The sequence below is a fragment of the Geotrypetes seraphini genome, chromosome 4 (genome assembly GCF_902459505.1).
Source record: "Geotrypetes seraphini chromosome 4, aGeoSer1.1, whole genome shotgun sequence".
NCBI lineage: Eukaryota > Metazoa > Chordata > Amphibia > Gymnophiona > Dermophiidae > Geotrypetes > Geotrypetes seraphini.
Window position 1 is genome coordinate 193226898 of NC_047087.1, and position 25422 is coordinate 193252319.

A 25422-nucleotide genomic window follows, 5' to 3' on the forward strand; every position below is an offset into this window, starting at 1 on the left:
ACTTTTTCAGCATGTGCTGGGGAAGCAAATGCCAGTAAGTGAAGAGTGGATTATGATCGGGGGGAGGGGAAAAATGTTGATTGCTGTGGTGGTGGCGGCATCGGAGGTGGATTTTTTAAAGAAAGAAATGTTGGTTGCTGTGAGGGGGGTTAAAGGTGGGGAATGTTGGCTGCTGTGCTGTTGTCAGTGTCCGGGGGACCCCAGGGGAGGGGGAATGGAGGGAGGGAGGGAAGAGGAGTGTTGCTGGTCTAGGGGGAGGGGAGAACATAGTGATAGAAAAGAGTAAAGCCAGACAGAATATAAACTCCCTTGGTTTATACTCAAATTAACAGTTTCCCCCCCTTTTTGGGGTGGAACTGTTATCTCAGTTTATACTCCTATAGGTTTATATTCCCCTGTCTTCTAGTTGAGCGGAATATTTCCTCTTTCAATCCAAAAGTATTCAGACAAATCACAATGTCTCTGGGTTTGTTATTAGAAGGGTATTCCAACGCTTTATGCCAATATCCTGAGGTATGCTGACTTCCCCACGAGTTTCAACAAGTCCATGCAGATGTCCTTAGCCACCTGGATAGCATCACAGAAGGCCTCTTCCTCTGGCATCCTCTAAGTCTCATTTGCATCTTCTACTACAATTTTCCAAATCCTCTATTTTGTTCCAAAGCTCATTATCATTAATGCAGAGCACTGCCGGTGTTTGTGTATTTACAATTTCATTAGTCATTTCATCCAGTCTAGCTTCTGTCTCATCCTGGCGTCTTGTCAGCTCCAATAGCTCTTGCTACATTTCCTGCACTGGCTGCTTAATGTCTGCCCGGAATGAGTGTAGCTCATTTTTTATATCTGTCAGGAGATCCGCTACAGTCTGCTGATAGCGCTTGAGACTCCGTGCTGCTACTCCCACCTTCCAGCACTGCACACTTCACAACACTCTCACTCTTGCCAGGCATCGCCATCTTGCTTCCACATGGAGAACTGGCACACTCCTAATTTGCTCCCGGCAAAATGGTAGCTATCCAGGATGTACTATGTAGTCATGCTAGTCTAAACTTGAGTGAAGAAGTCTGTTCAAAGGATGAGTGAGCCAATGGGAGTCTACTTAATTAAAATCATGGACCCACTGAAGCTTCACACCAATGCGTCCTGCCACATCAGTGACATCAATTCCTTCAAGAAAGACGTTTTATAGTCAATCTAAGCACATAGAATATAATAAGTAGTATACTGGATTGTTGGTTCAACTTTGCCTTGATAATGAAGTAACTGTTGGACAAACTGGATGGACCATGCAGATCCTTATCTGCCATCATTTACTAAGTACTAAGACAGTAAGCTGACATAAGCATAAGGCCACAGGATTGTCATATATGCACACTTTCTGTGGAGGAAGGTTATGGTGATATTATATTAGAAAACAGAGTATTGTAAATACATGAGTTTGAGACCATACAGCAGTGGCGTAGTTATGAGTAGGTGCAAGCATCTCCACGCAGTGGCAGCACATCTATGAGGCAGTTGGTTTGGATCCCCAACCCTCACCAGCAAAAACTCCTAAAACCTTTTCTCCATGTACCTTTAAAGGGATGATCTTCACTGGCAGCGTGCAGCATGACTGACAAAACACTGCTAGTACCAACCTCACATTCTTCCTTCTGACATAACGCTCTGTTTCTGCAGAGGCATAGTGTGGCAGAAGGAAGGCTGTGGGGCCAGTGCAAGCATCGAGTATCTGTCACGCTGCTCACTGCCGGCGAAGATTGTCTTTTCAAAAAACAGGCACTAGGGGGGTTGCCTTGCCTCCCCAGGAGAAATGGGATTTTCTGCCTACGCAACTGAGGTCCAGGCCCCTCCAAAACTGAGTATCTGGCTAAGCCCTTGTCATATAGGTTCCTTCCTTCAAAGTCTTTCTGATCTCTCCTTTGTTGAGGATTAAAAACAAATTGCAGCTTCTTACCTGAAATTCTAAGCATAACTTCCTTGGAAGTTAAATGAGCAAGCCTGTCAAACAAGAAAGGCAATATTCATACTGATGAGGGAGCAGAATATACCAGTATAACTTCTACAACAAAAGTTGTAGTATTTGCCTCCCACCCTGCAGTTCATTCAAAAACCATTTTTTTTTTTTTTTTTTAGTTCAATCAGTTTTATTAGCATTTTGTCATATAAATACAAACATAGACCTCATATTTGTAATAAGTCTTTACAGAGTGTAAGCACAGGTGGTCCATGACAGGAATCTCAAACACACACAAAAAAATTTATTTTAAAATTTGATGAAAAATTAAAAACACCCCATATAAGCTACTTTAAATCTCATTCAGATTGTTCCATCATGATAATGCTACATGGAGCCGGATCAGTCTTAGACCTTTAAGCCATCTAAAGTAGAGATAGGTTTATACCCTCTGTGAAAATGGCACAGATTTTCATAGTTTTGGCATGCATTCAGAACACATGAAGCAGTTCATCAATCCAGACACATAAAATATAAACAATCATCTAAAATCATTATAAATAGTTTGCTCTGGCCACATCTTGTAGCTTCTGTAACATTAAATCAGATCAAAAAGTGACAGGTATGGGATCTGAGATTTCTAGACATGTAAGGCACACTATTAAGAGGTCAGTCTTTTGTTGACAAAGTCATCCATTCCTTCAGTATTGGGGAATAGACATAAAAGGAAGCACAAAGACATCAAACAGCAGGAATCTGAGGCTGGACATAAGGCATATATGAATGGCTTGGAAGACGGGCTGGATGTCCAACAGCAAAGTGCTGCTAGCCTGCTAGATAGAAAACTGTTGGCTCATAACACCCAACCTCAGAACCAAGTTCCCCAGAGGACAAGGACGAAAAGGCAAAATATCAGTCAGGGAGTGGGCTCATTTTGTTAGCAGTGCTATTCCAGTTCTAACAGGACTGGAAGCCAACAGGATAAGGAAAACAGCAGCAATATATAACAATGAATTACGATTCCTTCATCTGGGCCCTGTATTATCTACAATAGGGCTGCCCAAGTCCGGTCCTTGAGAGCTACTGGCAGGCCAGGTTTTCAAGATATCCACAATGAATATGCATGAGAAAGATTTGCCTGAACTGCTTTCTTGATATGCAAATCTCTCTCATGCATGTTCATTGGGGATATCCTGAAAACCTGGCCTGCCAGTAGATCTCGAGGACCGGACTTGGGCAGCCCTGATCTACGAGGTACACATGACAGAGTTCTGCAGTGAGATGTGTGCAACAGGTAAATTACCAGATGGAAATACCATTTATGTGGGTACACGCCCATCTTATGGGTTAGTGCAGCCGGGCCCAACTGGATTAGCAGAGGCATTAGAGAATCAGCTTTTTGGAAAGCTTTATGTGAAAGCATCCATTAAACAGAAAACTGCAAATGGATTTATACTCAAGGCAAGGTGAGAAGTGGGACAAACACTTTGTTAGGAAAAGATAAGTGTCACAGCGTCTCGTGATAATATTGCTAGAGCCTGTACCTGACTGGTATTATCTATTTCACTATACAGTACCTCTGGTCATTTAAAACGATGTATGCATGTAATGAATTAAACAATTTTATCAAATGTGAATAGAGAAAAATAGATTAAAAGATGAACTGCATTTTTTTGTCTCATAATGGCAGATCTAGCTGTCCCAAGGAAGGCCTGGAGTGCAGTGTCAACTGTGCAAGTTCATGAGCTGTGTTGAGCTAACACTAGGCTACTGAGGGAGAAAGAAAAATAAAATAGGCTTAATCCTGTTCAGACAAGCTGCACGGTCTTCGGAACTCCTGTCCCCGTTCATGGATCCATTTGTTGGAGACTGAGGGGAAAAAAAGGGGTCGAGATGAGGAAGTGCACATGATTAAGAACATAAAAGCTATTAATGATGCTCACTAACCCAAGCATCTCATTTCAAACTGGAATAAAAAGCCTAATAGTAAAGCAAAATTGCTTACCACTAAAAGCTATGAATTTATAGTTTTGTCAGGCCCTGATGCACAAAAGGCTTCTTTGCAAGTAAGACTGGTTCTTTCTAGTAACCACCGCGAACCCTACGCATATGCATTACGAGGAGATCATCAGGGCCTAAGATCTTGATTGGCTCATGTGCCTAAAGCCCTGCCTAGGGGAGTGGCCTTAGGCACCTAAGCCAATCATGGCCTTATGCCCCTCCCCTGAGCATTAAAAAAAATCTAGAAGCGAGGCAATCCCTGGTTCCAATAGCAGTGTCTACTCCCTCAGAAACCAATGTAAATACTGCAGAAGGAAATTAATCTCCATTGCAGATGGGCAGCCTGGATAGGCTATTTGGCCTTTATCTGCCATCATGTTTCTGTAACTTGCTGCATAACAAGTCAAATTTTTGTATGTCCTGATCTTCTATTTTATTCCTTTTCTTTCTTGATCAATTTCCTTTTTTCTGTGTTCTTTTATTTAAGTCTTCAATTTTCATTACTCTAGTCTTTCCTTATTTCTTTTTCTTTTTCTTTTTCCATTTTTGATTTGTAAGTTTCCTTATTCTGTTAAATATTTAATTCTCTCTGCCTTTTCAGTAGGCTATTCCACTGCTGCCTTCTTTTGCTTATTTCATTTCTTTCAGAGTCTCTTTTTTAATTTATCTTGATTATACTCTTTCATTCTTCTCTGTTCACTTGTTCCTCTCCTTACATTTCTTCTTCCAACACTAACCATCCTTAATCTCTCACATACTTTTCTCCAGCTCCTATCATCCATCTCACTACTTTCCCTGATCTCTACTCCTCTGCCCCTCTTGCTCTCCCCCCCCAATTTCCTTCCCATTTTATTTTTTATATTCCTTCCTCTTCCATCCTAACATAACATAAAACTTTATTTATGAAGTGTAGATACCTCATGGTCCTATGCAATTTACAAAAGATAAAACCAGCACGTTAACGATGGAATTTAGAATAATTATTTTTTGAATTTACTAAACAAATAAGTTTCCATTAATCTTCTAAAATGCATGTAAGAGAATGATAGTGAAATTAACAGCCGAATTATAGACTCCCATTTGGCCACTTGGTAGGAAAGTAGATTGGTTGCATATCTTTTATACCTGAATTCCTTTACTGACAGAAAAGTAAAATAATTAATATTCGCAAAGATTGTTTCTGTATAGAAAATGAAAGTTTAGTATTTAAGTAAGAAGGAATTAAACCAAACATGATCTTATAATAAACACATCCCAATTTGAATTGGGAGCCAATGTAATTTCTGTTAAAACAGAAAGATTATCAAATTTCTTCAGATTAAATAGATGCCCAGTAGAATTTTGGATAATTTGTAACTTTTGGAAATTTTTATAGGAATCTGCTAAGTATATTATTGCAATAATCTAGGATACTGTCACAATCTTCTCATTTTTCTTCACCACCACCATTCTTTACCTTCCTTTTTCATGCTGGGGCCAATCCTGTTCAATATGTTTGTGAGTGACATTGCTGAAGGGTTAGAAGGAAAAGTGTGCCTTTTTGCAGATGATACCAAGATTTGTAACAGAGTAGACACCGAAGAGAGAGTGGAAAATATGAAAAAGGATCAGCAAAAGTTAGAGGAATGGTCTAATGCCTGGCAATTAAAATTCAATGCAAAGAAATGCAGAGTAATGCATTTGGGGATTAATAATAGGAAGGAACCGTATATGCTGGGAGGAGAGAAGCTGATATGCACGGACGGGGAGAGGGACCTTGGGGTGATAGTGTCCGAAGATCTAAAGGTGAAAAAACAGTGTGACAAGGCAGTGGCTGCTGCCAGAAGGATTCTGGGCTGTATAAAGAGAGGCGTAGTCAGTAGAAGAAAGAAGGTGTTGATGCCCCTGTACAGGTCATTGGTGAGGCCCCACTTGGAGTATTGTGTTCAGTTTTGGAGACCGTATCTGGCGAAAGACGTAAGAAGACTTGAGGCGGTCCAGAGGAGGGCGACGAAAATGATAGGAGGCTTGCACCAGAAGACATATGAGGAGAGACTGGAAGCCCTGAATATGAATACCCTAGAGGAAAGGAGAGACAGGGGAGATATGATTCAGACGTTCAAATACTTGAAGGGTATTAACGTAGAACAAAATCTTTTCCAGAGAAAGGAAAATGGTAAAACCAGAGGACATAATTTGAGGTTGAGGGGTGGTAGATTCAGGGGCAATGTTAGGAAATTCTACTTTACGGAGAGGGTAGTGGAAGCCTGGAATGCGCTCCCGAGAGAGGTGGTGGAGAGTAAAACTGTGACTGAGTTCAAAGAAGCGTGGGATGAACACAGAAGATTTAGAATCAGAAAATAATATTAAATATTGAACTAGGCCAGTTACTGGGCAGACTTGCACGGTCTGTGTCTGTGCATGGCCGTTTGGTGGAGGATGGGCAGGGGAGGGCTTCAATGGCTGGGAGGGTGTAGATGGGCTGGAGTAAGTCTTAACAGAGATTTCGGCAGTTGGAACCCAAGCACAGTACCGGGTAAAGCTTTGGATTCTTGCCCAGAAATAGCTAAGAAGAAAAAATAAAAATAAAAAATAAAAAAATAAAAATTTAAATTGAATCAGGTTGGGTAGACTGGATGGACCATTCGGGTCTTTATCTGCCGTCATCTACTATGTTACTATGTTACTATGCTCTTCACTTCCATTTCTTACCCATTTATTTTCTCCCCATATCTCTCCCTTGCTCTCTCTCTCCCACTTTCACCCTTGCTTATACAATCACCCTCCTTTCCTTCTCTTCCACCCTTCTAGTCATCTCTCCTCTTCATATTCTCCCCTCTCATTCCCTGGTCCCCTATTTCCCCCTCCTCACCCCTCACCCCTTTTTCAGCACCATCACGTTAGTCTTCCTCACCTTGTATGTGAGCTATTTTCTCTTCATTAACGTCAAAAGGCTTTTGGAATTTTTTTATTTTTGAGACATGCTCATCCTTTGAAAGATGTCTACTACTAGGAATTTCCTTCCTATTGTCTTTTGAAGAGAAATCATTTATTGGAATTGAGTGGCATTTCCCATCTCCTATCGCTGGAGATGTCTTGGCCTATAAAAGGAACAGAGCTACTTTTCACCTTTGTTTATTGGGCAGCAGAAGTAGATCACAGTTTGAGGAAAAAGTGGGGAGTGTATGGTGCAGTGGTTAGAGCCACAGCCTCAGCACCCTGAGGTTGTGAGTTCAAATCCCATATTGCTTCTTGTGACCCTGGGCAAGTCACTTAATCCCCCATTGCCCCAGGTAGATAGAATGTGAGCCTGCAGGGACAGAGGGAAAAATGCTTGAGTACCTGAATGTAAACCACTTAGACTACAAGTGGCATATAAATGCCTAAATAAATAAGATAATTCATCTTGTATCTGATTTGCACTGGCAAACATCTTGGCATACAGTGCACACAATTAGGAATGTCAGTCTGTAGAACTCTTCTGATGGGAGTCAATGGAGGCCATCTTCCACCCATAGGCACAGTTCTTAAAGCCTTCAGAGATACCAAAGAATTTGTTCACTACATCAAACTCAATTTTGAAAGAGGAATGGACAAGATAATTTCCTTTTTTATGGGAGTGGGGATGGGGGGGAAGAGAAAACTGAAAAATCTTTACCAGCAAAATACGAAATATGTTTTGAACCACAAGACACAATTATGCAATACCGTGTTTCCCCGAAAATAAGCCAGGGTCTTATATTAATTTATGCTCCAAAAAAACACGCTAGCGCTTATTTTCGGGGAAACACAGTATCTACCTTTGACACTTGCTATGTTATACCTATCCCTCCCTTCTATCCCTTTGTGGACCGGAACACCACTGACTGCCTTGCATACCTCCGAAGCCTCAAAACCGGTGGCAGTGCTCTGAACGGGCTGCTTCACGGCTTTCCTCCTCGGGGCCTTCCCTCTGCTGCATCACCGATGACATCATCAGTGATGCAACAGATGTAAGGCCTCTGTGGGGAAGGCCATGAAGCAGCTTGTTCAGAGCGCTGTCACCGTTTTTGAGGCTTCAGAGGTATGCAAGGGTTCAGTGGTGTTCCGGTGCACAAAGGGATAGGAAGGAGGGATAGGTATAACATGGTGGGAGGGTCAGTAGTGTTCTGGTGCATAAAAGGATGGGAGGGAGGGATCTTAACTAGGACTTATTTTGGTGGTAGGGCTTATATTAGGACCTACCCCGAAAATCATGATAGAGCTTATTTTCAGGTAAACACAGTAGTTCAGATGAAATAAGATGGAAAGAACGCATAAGGTAGTGACTGTGTAGGAAATGCAGTGGCGTAACAAGGGGGGGGTGAGGGGATGGACCGCCCCGGGTGCCAGCTCCAAGAGGGTGCACAGCTGGCCACTCACTGGGGAATAGGCTGCCACTGCTGCCATCGGGAACAGGCCAGCACCGAGTTCTCCCTCACTGCTCTCTTCCCCATGGGGCCGACCAACTCTCACCACCTGACGTCAATTCTGACATCGGAGAGGACGATCTGGGCCAGCCAATCGCTGCCTGGTTGGCCCAGAACGTCCTCTCCGACGTTAGAATTGACGTCAGGAAGTGAGAGATGATCGGCCCCACGCGGAAGCAAAGCAGGGAGGGAGAACTTGGCACCGGCCTGTTCTCAATTGCAGCAGTGGCAGCCTTTCCCTGGCAGCAGTGACAGCAGCATGTTTCCCAATGGCGGTGGCATGGGGGAGGGCAGGGAGAAAGAAAGAAAGGGGGCATGGAGAGAGAAAGAAAGAAGGGGGCAGGGTGAAAGAAAGAAAGAAATGGTGCAAGGAGAGAGAGAGAGAGAGAGAAAGAAAGACAGACATACAGAAAGAAAGGGGGCATGGAGAGAGAAAGAAAGAAGGGGGCAGGGTGGAATAAAGAAAGAAATGGGGCACGGAGAGAGAGAGAGAGAAAGACATACAGAAAGAAAGGGGACATGGAGAGAGAAAGAAAGAAGGGGGCAGGGTGAAAGAAAGAAAGAAATGGGGCACGGAGAGAGAGAGAAAGACAGACAGAAAGAAAGGGGACATGGAGAGAGAAAGAAAGAAGGGGGCTGGATGAAACAAAGAAAAAGTTGGGTGAGGGAATGAGGTCTGGAGGAGAGGAAGCACACAGGAGGCTGAATGAAGGGATTCAAACCCCGTGCTGCTCCTTGTGACTCTGGGCAAGTCACTTAATCCTCCATAGCCCCAGGTACGTTAGATAGATTGTGAGCCCACCGGGACAGAGAGGGAAAAATGCTTGAGTACCTGACTGTAAAAAAAAAACCGCTTAGATAACCTTGATAGGCGGTATATAAAATCCTAATAAACTTGAAACTTGAACTTGAAATATTGGATGCACAGTCATAAGAATAAAGTGCAACCAGAGACTGATGAAATTACCAAAGGTAGGAAAAATGATTTTATTTTCAATTTAGTGATCAAAATGTGTCCGTTTTGAGAATTTATATATGCTGTATATATTTTGCACTATGGCCCCCTTTTATTAAACGGCAATAGTGGTTTTTGCGCAGGGAGCCTATGAGCATCAAGAGCAGCGTGCGGCATTCAGCGCAGCTCCCTGCGCTAAAAACTACTATCGCAGTTTAGTAAAAAGGGAGGGGGTATATTTGTCTATTTTTGTATAGTTGTTACTGAGGTGACATTGTATAAAGTCATCTGCCTTGACCTCTTTGAAAACCCACGGAATATAAATGATAATTAACATTTTCTCTGCATACAATGTGCTTTGTGTTTTTAAAATTTTATTGTTGGTAGATCATTTTGACTTGGCTACAAAGTTAAGGGAAAGGGAGGGAGGGGAGCTGCTGAAAGACATCTAGTACTCCTTGCAGGCTTGATTGTGCAGGGAATTATTTTTGTAAAATCATGTTTTGTTATGTGACTGGCATTAATTAGACTTTAATTTCTATGAATGAATAGAATGAAAATGATATAAAATTGCTTGCTTGTTTTTATGTGCGTGCGCTGAAGGAAAGTGGAGAGAGAGTGGGCTAAGGACGCTGAAGGGAAATGGGGAAGAGAGAGTGGGGAGAAGACGCTGATTTATAAATTGACAATTGTACAGAATATTGTTTCTTTTTATACTTTAATATAATAAGCTCAATATAAAACAATTCAAGGCTTGTGTGGATGGAATCAGGTGGTTTGCGGGGATGGGGACCGAGTTTACGGGATTAGTCCAATAAAATTGTATTTTCTTATTTCTCATCATTTGTTCTATTTTTATTTGTTAATTTGTAAAGTGGTGATTGTTATGTATCAGTTTTTTCAAATTTACATCTTATGTCTTTATATTTTGCACAGTATTAGAGGAGATGTGTTACTGTTTTTGTGGTGTTATGGTGTTGCATTGTATGCAGAGTCAGGTTTCTTGGCGGTTCAGTTTAACTTTTGTCTACATATTTCTATTTTTAGTTTGTGATTATTCCATATTGGGCGAGGGTGTATCTCTGTTCTGTGTATATGAAAAGAATATAGTTTTCAGTTGGCATTGACTGCAGGATCAATTGACTGGGCGGGATCTGGCTTGTTTAATTTTACAATGTATGTGTTGGTGTTCTAGTGCTCACTGCAGTGTTTAAGATGCTGCCTTTTCCTAGGTACACTCTTGTTGTGCGATATGTGGATTGTTACTAAAAATCATATTTTTCATATAGATGGGGGGTGGGGTGTCAAAAAACGATGGGCCCCGGGTGTCACATATGCTAGTTACCAATATGCCAATGAGGAAATGCCTTATGTAAACAAAAACTTTTTCCTGAGCTTTGTGAGGACTATTCTAGTTGACATCACCCACTTTTATGACCAACTCTTCCTTCCTGTCGGATAACATCTCAACACATCAAACTTAAGTAGAAAGGGAAACAGAAAGAATGTACCTATGCAGTACAAAGGCTGCATTTTAAAATATTCTTAAGCCTTATAAAAGACAGTGTTGGTTTTATTATAACTTGGTCTGCATTAATAGAACTTCTAAAATATATGCACTGTACAGGTGTACAAATTAACCAGGTTGAATGAGGAGTGGCTTGGTGATAGAGTTGCTGCCTCTGCACCCAGTGGTTGTGGGCAAGTCACTTAATCTCCATTGCCCCAGGTACAAAATAAGTACGTGTATATATGTAAACCGCTTTGAGTGTGGTTGCATAACTATAAAAAGGCAGTATATACAAGTCCCAATCCCTTGCCCTCTATTTAAATCTTTTTTATTAATATTATTTTGCCTGGCAGCCTACTGTTGCTTTTTTAAATTTCCAATTCACCCGGAACCTGTCCCAATTAGGACTAAAACATAAGGCTTGAGATAAAGCTACCTGTTCTCCCTTCCCCCTCTGATTTTAATCATCCACAGTAGGGTGCACAAATTGTGGTCTCCTAGAACACAGTACGTCTTTGCTACACCTTGTGGCTGGGAAAAGAATTAAATCTGCCAAAAGAAAGCAGTCTATACTTACTCCATTTATTTCCAACCAGCACAGGACAGGCTGCATGCCTTGTTCTGTAATCACATTTACCACTTTTAAACAAATTATACCAGAAAACTGATGTACCCTGTGAAAGAAAAAAATGGGAATGTCTCAATTACTGAAAATAATGTTAACTTTGCTTTAATCAATTATCTAAATAGCACTTAGGTCCAAATTCTGTAACCAGCGTCTAAAGTTAGGCACCTATTTCAGATGCGCCCAATTAGATAGGCGCCTATCCAAATTGAACTACAAACTCAATTAAGCTTTTTAATCAGCACTGATTGAAACATTGGCGCCTATCAAGAAAGCGCAATTCTGTAACAAGGCACCTCTAAAAATTTAAGTGGCCTTCATAAAAATAAGCGCTATGCATGTTAGGCATGGGCGTGGCTACATGTTAGGTGCCTTGTACTCCCTCAGAAACGTCAGAAGTGACCAGTGGTGTGCTGCAGGGTTCGGTCTTGGGTCCGATACTATTTAATATCTTTCTACGCAATCTGCCCCAAGGTCTTCGAGGTAAGATTACATTATTTGCAGATGACGCTAAGCTATGCAACGTAGTGGACAGCGCAACAGTTCCCGACAATATGAGGCAGGACCTACTTTTACTGGAAAAATGGTCAAATACTTGGCAACTGAGCTTTAATGCCAAAAATGTAAGATTATGCACCTTGGTAACGGTAACTCCTGCAAAACATAAACCCTGAATGGTGAAACCTTAACAAGAACTGTCGCAGAACGGGACCTGGGTGTAATCATTAGTGAAGATATGAAGTCTACCAATCAAATGGAGAAAGCTTCAACCAAGGCTAGACAAATGCTGGGTTGCATCCGAAGAAGTTTTGTCAGCCGAAAGCCTGTCAACATGGATTCACCTAGGGGCAGGTCATGCCAATCCAATCTTATCAGCTTCTTTGACTGGGTGACAGGAAAGCTAGACTCGGGAGAGTCTCTGGACATAGTGTACTTGGATTTCAGTAAAGCGTTTGACAGTGTCCCACACCGTAGACTATTAAACAAGATGAAATCGATTGGGTTAGGTGAGAAACTAACGGCATGGGTCAATGATTGGCTGAGTGAAAGACTTCAGAGGGTGGTAGTCAATGGCACCCTCTCTAAGACATCAGAGGTGACTAGCGGAGTGCCGCAGGGCTCAGTCCTGGGACCATCCCTTTTTAACATATTCATACGGGACTTGACCCAAGGGCTTCAGGGAAAAGTAGCACTGTTTGCCGATGACGCCAAACTGTGTAATATAGTAGGTGAAAGCGATCTCACGGATGGTATGGTGCAGGATCTGATCAAGTTGGAAAACTGGTCCTCAACATGGCAGCTGGGCTTCAACGCAAAGAAGTGTAAGGTGATGCATCTCGGCAACAGAAATCCATGCAGAACATACACCTTGAATGGAGAAACACTAGCTACGATCTCAGAAGAACGGGACTTGGGAGTAATCATCAGTGCAGACATGAAGGCTGCCAAACAAGTAGAGAAAGCCTCATCCAAGGCAAGGCGAATGATGGGATGTATCAATAGAAGCTTCATCAGCCATAAATCTGAAGTCATAATGCCACTGTACAGAACCATGGTGAGACCTCATCTGGAGTACTGTGTGCAATTCTGGAGGCCACATTACCGTAAAGACGTACTTCGAGCTGAGTCAGTCCAGCGAATGGCCACTAGGATGGTCTCCGGACTCAAGGGTCTCTCATACGAGGAAAGACTGGGCAAGTTGCAGCTCTACTCTCTAGAGGAGCGCAGGGAAAGGGGTGACATGATTGAGACATTTAAGTACATCACAGGTCGTGTCGAGGTGGAAAACGACATATTCTTTCCTAAGGGACCTTCAGTTACAAGGGGGCACCCGCTCAAACTCAGAGGAGGGAGATTTGGTGGTGACACCAGGAAGTATTTCTTTACAGAAAGGGTGGTGGATCACTGGAACAAACTACCGGTGCAGGTGATCAAGGCCACTAGCGTGCTCGACTTTAAGAATAGATGGGACATCCACGTAGGATCTCTACTTGGGTCGAGCAGCACTCTGACTTAATGGGGTGGGACAGTAGAGTGGGCAGACTTGATGGGCTGTAGCCCTTTTCTGCCGTCATCTTTCTATGTTTCTACAGGTCCATGGTAAGACCTCATCTGGAGTACTGTGTTTAGTATTGGAAGCCACATTATCAAAAGGATGTGAAGCGAATGGAATCGGTTCAACGAATGGTCACTAAGATGGTCTCAGGACTCAAGGATCTCCCATATGAGGAACGTCTAAGCAGGCTGCAGTTATATTCTCTCGAGGAACGCAGAGAGAAAGGAGACATGATAGAGACGTTCAAATATCTTACAGGCCGTGCTGAGGTGGAGGAAAATATCTTTATCCTTACAGGTCCCACGGCAACAAGAGGGCATCCGCTCAAACTCAACGGTGGGAGACTTCATGGTGACATCAGGAAGTACTTCTTCACCGAAAGGGCGGTTGTTCGTTGGAATGGTCTTCCACGTCAGGTAGTCGAAGCCAGCAACGTGTTCGACTTCAAGAGACAATGGGATAAACATGTGGGTTCACTCCAGGTTAATGCTTAGGGGAGGGTTCTTTTAAGGGGAGGGTTCTTTGAGTGGCAGACTTGTTGGGCCGTCGGCTCTTTTCTGCCATCATACTCTATGTATTTTATGTTGTTGCAGAGTCATTGCTCTTAAGCGTGCTTACGCGTTCAGCTTAGCACCTAACTTTTAGTTGTGCCTAGAGCTGGCCTATTTCTTGGGTACCGCCAAAATAAGTTCCGCTCAGCGTGATTCATTAAACAGCACCCAATTTTACTTGAATCGCACTGAACAGTGCTTAATTAGTTTGGGTGCTTCTTATAGAATTTGTCCTTTAATTTTGGAGGCAGGCAGAGCAGGTGGTAGCTGAAGAAGAGAGAGTCGGGAGAGAGTCAGGTGAGGAGCTAGCAAAGGAGGAAGCAGGGCACAGTGGGAGTGAGGAGCGAGTAGCGGTGAGAGTTAGCTCCGCCCACCTGCACCGTGTCACCACCAGCGTCGGCGCCCGGACTCCCCCTTAACAGGAAGGGAGCCAACGGCGCGCGGCGAAGGCGAGTGGCAAAGGTGCTCGCCTTAGCGAGAGCGCCTTTGCAAAGAGCCGTAAGTAGAGCCGGACCACTACACCCAAGAGCACAAGGAAAGACAGCACGGTAAGTGATAGCAGGCACACAGGCAAAGGGTAGCAAGGGCACAGGAGGAAAGCTACATACAGACAAGAGAAGCAAAAGGGACAGAAGGCACTGAAGACAGGAAATCAGGTAGGTCCAGGGGGGGCCACACCCACACAAAACAAAAGAGCAGCGACAGGCACAGAGGGCACAGAAGTGTAGCAGTAAGAACAGAAGACAGATAAAGGGCAGGCCCAGGAGACAAACCTAAGAGGTAACATTCACAGAAAGAGCACACACTAGAAAGAGAGAACAAACAGCAACAGGGGGAACTCACAAAAGCAGAAGGCAGTGGTGGAGGGTTAAGAAAAGGCAAACTCAAGCAAAAGGTTCTGACAGGCAGAGAGGGCTATGAAGAACAGGATAGCACTCACGCACAGGCGGAAGGAAGCAAAGGACAAAGAAGATCAGGAAGAGCCAGGAACAGGAGTGAGCGTGCAAGCCAAGAGTATACAAACCTCTAGAAGGCGGACAAGCATGGAAGCTGCAGGAGCCCAGGGATTGAGCTTCCCAATGTTCTGCATGGACTGCCACATGTACGACTACCTCCCCATGGGGAGACAGTTGTATGTGTGCGGACGATGTCAGGAACTGGAGAGCTTGAAGCGTGAGGTTAGTCACCCGAAGCACAGGATCCAGGAACTAGAGGGACTCTTCATCTCAGAAGACCCATTCCTGACAGCCGATTACCCCACGAGAGAGAGGCACTTCGAGGAACAGGTCAAGGAACTTGAGAAGTTCATCGAGGATGCCTATAGGAGAGTAGAAGAACAAGAACCCGAGCAGTGCATGTACAAGGAGGATGCGCTGAGCGGAGGATACGAGCTATCCGACACCAAGGAAGAAGGATCCCATGGAGGGTACTCGCAGAAGGAAGAAGCAGGATCCTACCAGAACCTAGAGGGAGAAGAAATGAGAACCACCAAGGACACTGATATGCGACGAGGAGACTGAAAGAAGGGAAATCTGTAATCCTGGTGGGAGACTCGATCTTGAGACAGGTGGACAGTCACATAGCAGGAGGGAGAGAGGATCGGCTGGTGACCTGTCTCCCAGGAGCAAGAACCAAGGACATCGTCGACAGAATTGAAAGGATCCTGGAGGGAGCAGAGACGGAAGAGACGGCAGTGATGGTCCATGTCGGGACAAATGATGTCGCCAGGAGAGACTACAGCAGGAAGGCACTCACCGAACAGTTCACGATCTTGGGAAGGAAGCTGAAGATGAGAACACAGAGGATAGCGTTCTCGGAGATCCTACCAGTACCGAGGGCTGATGTGAAGAGGCAGACGGAACTACAATCAATAAATGCTTGGCTGAGGAGATGGTGTGAAGAAGAGGGATTTCACCTCGTGAGGAACTGGGCAACGTTCTGGGGACAAGAACAAGCTCTACAGGAGAGATGGACTACACCTGAGCACGGCGGGAACTAGACTACTAGCAAACAACATCAAGAGAGGAATAGAGCAAGCTTTAAACTGAGAGGAAGGGGAAAGCCGACAGTCGACCAGGTGTTGATGATTCGGAAGACAGTATCCCGAAAGGATGCTGAGTGGGAAAGTGCAGGGAAGACACCAACAACGTCAAACAAGCAACGGAATACCGGCGGAGCCAGACGAATCAGGAAAGGGATAGGAGGAATCTACTACATGGGGAAGTCAATAAGGGGCAAGAAGATGAAAATGAACGTAATGAAGAAACACACCACACCTCACAGGAGGAAGACAAGAGAGACAATAAGCAAAAGTCTGCAGAACAAGAAGGGGACGGAAAGGACAATGAATCACAAGGGAAACCAACAAGAAAACAAATCTATCGAGACTTAAACTGTATGTACACTAATGCAAGAAGCCTGACGAACAAAATGGGGGAACTAGAAACCAGGGCCAAAGATGAGAATCTAGACATCATAGCAATCACGGAAACATGGTGGAACGAGGACAACAAATGGGACACAGCACTACCAGGGTACAAGCTCTACCGAAGAGACAGGACACATCAAAAAGGAGGAGGAATAGCACTTTACGTAACGGACACAATTCAATCGATCGGAGTGGACACACCAACAACTAATGCCCAACTGGAATCAATATGGGTTAAAATACCAGGAAGAAAGGAAACCGAGATAAAGATGGGACTGTACTACCGACCACCCGGGCAAACAGAAGCAATAGATGAAGAACTGAGAGCCAAGTTGAGGTGAGAATGTAAAAACGCAAACACCATAGTTATGGGAGATTTCAACTACCCAGGGATAGACTGGAGCCATGGAGTTTCCAATTGTTCAAAGGAATTGGAGTTCCTAGAGGCTGTAAGGGATTGCTATTTGGAACAGCTCGTCAAAGAACCGAGAGGGACAGCTATTCTGGATTTAATCCTCAACGGGCTGAGAGGACCTGCCCAAGAAGTGGAAGTAGCGGGACCTTTAGGAAACAGTGACCACAACACGATCCAATTCAAAGTGGAACTAAGTATACCAAAAGGGAGGAGAACCACTGTAACAACATTCAACTTCAGGAAAGGGAACTATGATGTCATGAGACACATGGTAAAGAGAAAACTCAAGAACTGCTCCAGAAAGGCACAGACGGTGGACCACGCCTGGACCTTATTCAGGGATATGGTGAACGAGGTGCAGAACCATTATATACCCAGACTTAGAAAAGGGTGCAGAAAGAATCAAGCAAAAGACCCAGCATGGTTAACAAAAGAAGTTAAGAAGGTGGTAGGAGATAAGAAAAAAATCCTTCAGGACGTGGAAAAATGATAAAACCGAGGAAAATTGGAAAGGGCACCAAAAAGAATGTCACCGCGTAGTCAGAACAGCAAAGAGAGAATATGAAGAGAAGCTTGCAAAGGAGGCACGGAACTTTAAACCTTTCTTTCGATATGTGAAAGGGAAACAGCCGGTGAGGGAGGAGATGGGGCCCCTGGATGAGGGGGATAGGAACATAAGAACATAAGAAAAGCCCTCACCGGATCAGACCGAGGTCCATCCAGTCCGGTGATCCGCACACGCGGCGGCCCATTTAAGTACTCCTGATTGGAGACCCAGATATACCATAGCCCTCAATACAATTTGCAAGAAGGTGTGCATCCAACTTGCGCTTGAATTCCAGAACAGTAATCTCTGTCACAACATCCTCCGGGAGAGCATTCCAAATTCCCAGCACGCGCTGTGTAAAAAAGAACTTCCTGACATTCGTCCTGATCCTGCTGCCACTCAGTTTCAGTCTGTGACCTCTTGTCCGTGTCACATCCGAAAAAGTTAGCAATGCTTCTTCTTGGTCGATTTTATCAAATCCCTTTATTATTTTAAAAGTCTCTATTAAATCCCCTCTCAGTCTTCTCTGCTTGAGGGTAAACAATCCCAATTTCCTAAGGCGCTCTTTGTAGCTCAAATTCTCCAATCCCTTGACAAGTTTCGTGGCTCTCCTCTGTACCCTTTCCAGCAGAATTATATCTTTCTTGAGGTATGGAGACCAGTGTTGGACACAGTATTCCAATTGCGGTCTGACCATTGCTCTATAAAGTGGCATTATTACATCTTCTGATCTACTCGTGATCCCCTTCTTAATCATGCCCAACATCCTGTTTGCTTTCTTCGCTGCCGCCGCGCATTGTGCCGAAGGTTTTAGGGTTCTGTCAATCAGTACCCTCAAATCCCTTTCTTGTTCACATTTTGTTAATGTCACCCCCAACATCTTATACTTGTGTTCTTTGTTTTTTTTTCCTAGATGCATCACCTTGCATTTGTTTATGTTAAAATTCATCTGCCACTTTGTTGCCCATGCTTCTAGCTTGTTCAGATCCTTCTGGAGTTCCTCACAGTCCCTTTGAGAGTCAACAGCCCGACATAGTTTTGTATCATCTGCAAACTTTATTATATTGCAAGTTGTTTCCTCCTCCAGGTCATTTATAAAAATATTGAACAAGATAGGCCCAAGAACCGAGCCCTGGGGCACTCCGCTAGTCACCCTCTCCCAGTCCGAGAATTTCCCATTTATGTTAACCCTCTGCTTTCTGTTCTCCAACCACTTGCCGATCCATCTGTGTACTTCTCCTCCTACTCCATGGCTTAGTAGTTTCTTCATAAGCCTTGCATGCGGAACCTTGTCAAACGCTTTCTGGAAGTCCAAGTAAACTATTTCCACTGAATCTCCACTATCCACTTGTTTGTTCACTTTCTCAAAGAATTGTAGTAAATTTGTCAAATATGACTTCCCTTTCCTGAATCCGTGTTGACTAGCCCTTATTAGGTTGTAATCCTCCAAATGTTGTACAATGTTGTCTTTAATCAGTGTTTCAATTATCTTCCCAGGAACCGAAGTGAGGCTCACAGGTCGATAGTTCCCTGGATCACCTCTTGATCCTTTTTTGAAAATTGGGATAACATTTGCTATCCTCCAGTCTTCTGGTATTTGCCCGGTTCTAATTGACATATTAGCCACAGATTATAGCAATTCACCAATTTCGATCTTAAGTTCCTTTAATACCCTCGGGTGAATTCCATCCGGTCCAGGGGATTTGTCGCTTTTCAGTTTGTCAATCTGAAAGTATATCATGTCCAACGTCACATTTACTGTTGAGTCTTTCTTCTATGCCTCCGGTAAATATCTTTCCTATGTCTGCCACTGTTGAAATGTCCTCATTTGTGAAGACAGAGGCAAAGAATGAATTTAACCTATCGGCAACTTGTTTATCCTCCTTAATTGCCTCTTTCTTTCCTTGATCGTCGAGAGGGCCCACTGCCTCTCTTGCTGGTTTCTTACCTTTTATATATCTAAAAAAGGGCTTGAAGTTTTTGGTTTCCTGTGCTATCTTTTCTTCATAGACTTTTTTGGCGTCTCTTACCACTTTATGACACTTTTTCTGATCTCTTTTGTGACAGTTCCAGGCCTCTGATGTTTTTTCTCGTTTCCATTTTTTAAACGGTATGTGAAGATTCTGTGCTTCTGTGATGGTGTTTTTCAGCAGAGACCATGCTTGATCAACTTTCTGGATTTCTGCTTTGTTCTTCATGAGCCGTTTTCTAACCATGGATCTCATGCTGTCATAATTGCCTTTTTTGAAGTTAAAGGTCGTGGCTTTATTCTTGATTGGTTTCCTCTTTCTGATGCTAATGGTAAAATAGATCATATTGTGATCACTTGTCCCTATCGGGGCCTTAACTTTTACATCAGTCGCTCTTCCTGAAATTCCATTTATGACCAAGTCCAGGACTGCATTTCTTGTCGGATCTCCTACCATTTGCTCCATGAAGCAATCTCCTAACATTTCCAGGAATTTTATCTCCCTGCCGCAGTTTGACGTTCCCAAATTCCAGTTTATCCCCGGAAAGTTAAAGTCTCCCATGATCGTCACATTGCCTGATTTGCATCCACGAATAATTTCCTCCATCATTTATTTGTCTGTTTCCTCAGTCTGTCCCGGTGGACGATAATAGAGGCCAATATGTGTGTGAGCCTCTTTATGTCCAGGAATCTTTATCCAGAGTGATTCTAGTTTTCCATTTGCTTCTGTCTCTCCTTCTCTAACTGACTCTATTTCTTCTTGGACATATAGGGCAATACCTCCCCCTAATATAGGGAAAGGAGTGGTAAAGGAGGAAAAGGAGGAAAAGGAAGTGGCAGACAGATTAAACACGTTCTTGTCGGTCTTCACGAAAGAGGACACATCCAATGTTCCGGAACCGGAAAAATTCTTCAAGGGGGACCAAGAGGAAAAATTATCATGCATGGAGGTAAGCCTCGAAGACGTACTCAAACAGATAGATAGGCTAAAAACTGACAAATCCCCGGGCCCGGACGGAATTCACCCAAGAATACTAAAAGAACTTAGAAACGAAATAGCATCTTCAAGAAGGGATCCAGAGGCAACCCGGGGAATTATAGACCGGTCAGCTTAACCTCAGTTCCGGGGAAGATGGCCGAATCATTGATCAAGGACAGTATCAGTGAGCACATAGAAAAAAATAAGCTGATGAGAACAAGCCAGCATGGTTTCTGTACTGGAAGATCTTGCCAAACAAACCTGCTGCACTTCTTCGAAGGGATAAGCGAACATTTGGACAAAGGTGACCCCATAGCAGTGTTCTCTCTAGGACCTTTCATCTGGGCGGTCCACCTGGGTAATTTAGATGACCGCCCAGCTAAATTCTGCTGCCTCCGCTGCTGCTCAATATATATAAAAAAAAAAAAAGCCGGCTTGAAGATTTCACCTTAGCCCGTAGCGAACTTATGCTCCGGGGCTTTAACATGTGTGTGCCGGCTTCCCTTCTCTTCCCTCCGAAACTGGAAGTTATGTCCGGGGGGAGGGGGGGGAGAAGAGAAGGGAAGCCGGCACGCACATGTTAGATCCCCGAAGCATAAATTCGCTACGGGCTAAGGCGGCAGACAGGTCAGTGAAGCTTTCCATTTGCTCTTCTTGCTGCCGGGTCCTGCCTACTTTCAGTTTCCGCGAAGGCAGGACCCGGCAGCATTTCCCCCAATCGATTGTGATCTTGGGCCGATCAGCCTTCCTCTCCGATGGCAGAATTGACATCGGGGAGAGGAATGCTGGTTGGCGTGAAGTAGGGAGAGCTTGGGGGGGCGGCGGCGGCCAGCGGCTTTGGGGCCTGTTCCCCGATGGCAGTGACATTGGCAGTGGCTTGGGGGAGGGCAAAGAGAAAGAAAGTAAGAGGGCAGGAAGAGAAACAGAAAAAAAGAAAGGGGGCATGAAGAGAGAAAGAAAGAAGGGGCAGGAAAAGAGGAAGAAAAAGTTGGGGGGAGGGGAATGAGGTCAGGAGGAGAGGAAGCATACAGGCTGAAAGAAGGGAAGAAAGATTGGATGCACAGTCAGAAGAAGAAAGTGCAACCAGAGATTCATGAAATCACCAGACAATAAGGTAGGAAAAATGATTTTATTTTCAATTTACTGATCAAAATGTGTCTGAATTTATATCTGTTGTCTATATTTTACAATATGGTCCCCTTTTACTAAACCGCAATAGCAGTTTTTAGTGCAGGGAGCCTATGAGCATCAAGAGCAGCGCTGGGCATTCAGCGCAGCTCCCTGCGCTAAAAACTGCTATCGTGGTTTAGTAAAAAGGGAGGGGGTATATTTGTCTATTTTTGTATGGTTGTTAGTGAGGTGACAGTGCATAGAGTCATCTGCTTTGACCTCTTTGAGAAAACCCCAGAATAGGAATGATTATTAATATTTTCTCTGCGTACAGTGTGCTTTGTGGGTTTTTTTTTTTAATTTTATTGTTGGTAGATCATTTTGACTTGGTCATTTTAAAAGTAGCTCGCAAGCCCAAAAAGTAGCCAATGGTAGACTTAAGAGGGTGGTGGTTAATGGTACCCTCTCTAAAACGTCAGAAGTGGCAAGTGGAGTACTGCAGGGTTCAGTCTTGGGCCCACTCCTTTTCAACTTATTCATAGGGGACCTGACTCAGGGGCTTCAAGGTAAAATAACACTATTCGTCGACGATGCCAAACTATGTAACATAGTGAGCAGCTCCAATTTACACGATAGTATGACGCAGGACCTGTTTTTGTTGGAACATTGGTCATCTACCTGGCAGCTGGGCTTCAACGCCAAGAAATGCAAGGTATCCATATTCAAGTTTCATCACGGTGCTCTGGTTTGGCTCCAGTATTTGTCACTTCCGTTCACCAGGTCTAGCTATCCGTTACCGTCTCATTTTTTAAAGACTCACTCGTTATAATTAGCGGTGATCCACACGTCTCTTCATAATGGACATGTCCGATTTTAGCATTTGGATCTTAATACTATGGGTATGGTCTTTTCTGATTTCCTTTCTATAGTCTGCTTTTTGTCTGGAGTCTTTTGAGTTTAGAATTACATTTTATGACATATTTTTGTGGTTATAATTGTATGACATGTCTAAATCGGTCAAGTTATCCATTCTTTCTCTTATTTTTTGTCTCCTCATATAGTGGCAGACCGCCCCGGGTGTCAGCCCTAGGGGGGTACACAGCCGGCAGGATCCAGAACCTTCCAAGCTGCTCTAAATGGCACCTGCACCTCAGCACGGCTGCCGTACTTATTCTGAAGCAGAGTCAGCAGCCGCACTAAAGTGCAGGAAGGTCCCGCGATGACTGCATTTGCCGCCTCTGCCTCCAGAAGACGTAAGTGATGTCGGAAGGGGAGGACCAGCAGCTGCAGTCATTGCGGAACCTTGCAGCAACTCCCTGTGTCTGCTGGCCCACCCCCTCCAATGTCACTTACATCTTCCAGAGGCAGAGGCAACAGAAGCAGTCATCATGGGACCTTGCTGGTTTGGAGGGAGAAAGGAGTATAGAAGGGTGGTGGAGGGAGAAAAAGGAGGTCAGGGTGGTATGGAAGGGTGGTGGAGGGAGAGAAAGGGGGCAGATGCTGATGGAATTGGTGTGCAGGGAAAGGAGAGAGAGACATAAGGGGGAAGGATACTGGATGGAATTGGGTTGGAGGGAAAGAAAGGGGGCAGATGCTGATGGAAGTGGGGGGAAGAGAGAGGAGAGAGTGAAATGCCAGACCATGGAGGTGTGGGAAAGGGAAGGGAAGAAGAGGAGAGAGATGCCAGACCATTGAAAGAGGGAAGGGAAGAAGATGGATGCCAGAATAATAGGAGTGAATGGAGAGATGGAAGGGGAATACAAGGAGAGAAGATGCCATATAGAAGGGGCAGAGAGAGGGTAGACAGTGGATGAAAGGAAGAGAGTGTCAAGACTATGAGGAAAGCAGAAACCAGAGAAGACAATGTAGAAAAAAATTCTATTTATTTATTTTTTTGCTTTAGGGGAGATGCATCGCTGTTTCTGTGGTGTTGCATTGTATGCAGAGTCCAGCTTCTTGGTGGTTCAATTTAACCTTTGTCTACGTTTTTCTATTTTATCCCCCCTTTTAGCACCGGCCATGGTGGTAATTGCTCAGAATTCTATGAGAGTCTGAACTGTTACCACCATGGCTAAAAACCACATTACAGTTTTGTAAAAGGGAGAGGGGTTAGTTTGTGATTACATATTCCATACTAGGCGAAGGTGTGTTCGAAAGACATGGTTTTCAGTTAGGATTGACTGTGTAGGATTGATCTGTACTAGTCTGGCTTGTTTAGTTTTACAATGGGTGTATTGATGTACTGCTCACTGCAATATGTAAGATGCTGCCTTTTCCTAGGTACACTCTTGTGTGATGTGTGGATTGTTACTAAAAATCATGTTTTTCATACAGATGGGGGGGTATCAAAAATGATGGGCCTCGGGTGTCACATATGCTAGCTATGCCACTGCCTTCATAGTTTATATCTAATCCACAAGCCTGCTTTTAGGACCTACAGGGTATGCATCCCTCTGATTCATGACAATTTCACTTCTCATGTTATCTTATCCATTCTTTTAATTATACAACTGCCCAGATAAGCATCATTCTTTGACGTGATTGGACCTTGAAAACTAACGGCATCATTGTTCTCCCCAGAAATTTTTTCCAGCCATGAAAAACATTTGCTGCATTTAGTGTGCCACAAAAAACATTTGCTCTGTTTAGTGTGCCAGAGTTAAAAAAGTTTGAGAGACGCTGCTCTATACAATTTGAAAGAAGGCAAATATCTAATTATTCACTTCTAGAATTGGATACTTCTTAAATTTAATATATATATTATGGAACAAGTGTCAAACCTTAAGAAAGGCAGTCATATTGAACATTGGAAAATAACTAATAATAATTAACTAATACAAATAGTACACATTTAGGGCTCCTTTTACTAAGCTGCGATAGCGGTTTTACCGCGTGCTTATCTCGCGCAGAATTGCCGCACGTGCTAGACGCCAATGCCAGCATTGAGCTGGCGTTAGTTCTAGCCGTGTAGCGCGGCAATTCTGCATGCGCTAAAAACGCTATTGCAGCTTAGTAAAAGGAGCCCTTAATTTTCCCCACCACCAAATTTCCCTGTCCCGCCCCACCCGGCTACTTTTGCATGCCACCCAGCTGGAAAAAATTTCTGGGGAGAACACTGCCATAGGCATAGTATACCTGGACTTCCAGAAAGCCTTCAACAAGGTACCTCATGAGCGCCTTCTAAGGAAACTGTGGAACAACGGGGTGGAAGGGGACATACACAGATGGATCAGAAACTGGCTGGCAAACAGGAAACAGAGGGTAGGAGTAAAGGGACACTATTCTGACTGGAAAGGGGTCACAAGTGGCGTCCCACAAGGGTCAGTGCTGGGACCACTGCTATTCAATATATTTATTAATGACTTGGAAACAGGGACAAAGTGTGAAGTTATAAAATTTGCGGATGACACAAAACTCTCCGGTAATGTAAGATCTGTAGAGGAATGTAAAGAATTCCAAAGGGACCTGGACAAACTGAGTGAGTGGGCAGATAAATGGCAGATGAGCTTCAATGTGGAGAAATGTAAAGTTATGCACATAGGGAAAGGGAACCTGATGTATAACTACACGATGGGGGTGATGACATTGGGAAAAGGCAACCTAGAAAAGGACTTGGGGGTTTTGGTGGATAAAACAATGAAACTGGCAGCACAATGCGCAGCGGCCTCAAAAAAGGCGAACAGAATGTTGGGCATTATCAAAAAAGGTATCACTACCAGAACCAAGGAAGTTATCCTCCCACTGTACAGGGCAATGGTGTGACTGCATCTGGAGTACTGTGTCCAGTACTGGTCGCCGTACCTAAAGAAAGATATGGCGATATTCGAGAGGGTCCAGAGAAGAGCAACAAAAATGATAAAGGGCATGGAAAACCTCTTGTATACTGAGAGGCTGG

General features: G+C 43.9%; 1 protein-coding gene across 1 annotated transcript in view; it reads right to left on the reverse strand.

The window, feature by feature from the left end:
• Nucleotides 1-3193: 3193 nt before the first annotated feature.
• Nucleotides 3194-25422, reverse strand: part of LOC117359732 (prolyl 4-hydroxylase subunit alpha-1-like) — a 187927-nt gene continuing 165698 nt past the window's right edge. The window contains exons 14-15 of the mRNA XM_033942949.1: nt 11425-11521; nt 3194-3823 (exon numbers count right to left, since the gene is read on the reverse strand). Of these exons, the coding sequence (XP_033798840.1) occupies nt 3753-3823; nt 11425-11521 (168 nt within the window). The 3' untranslated portion in view covers nt 3194-3752. The remainder of the gene's footprint in view (nt 3824-11424; nt 11522-25422) is intronic.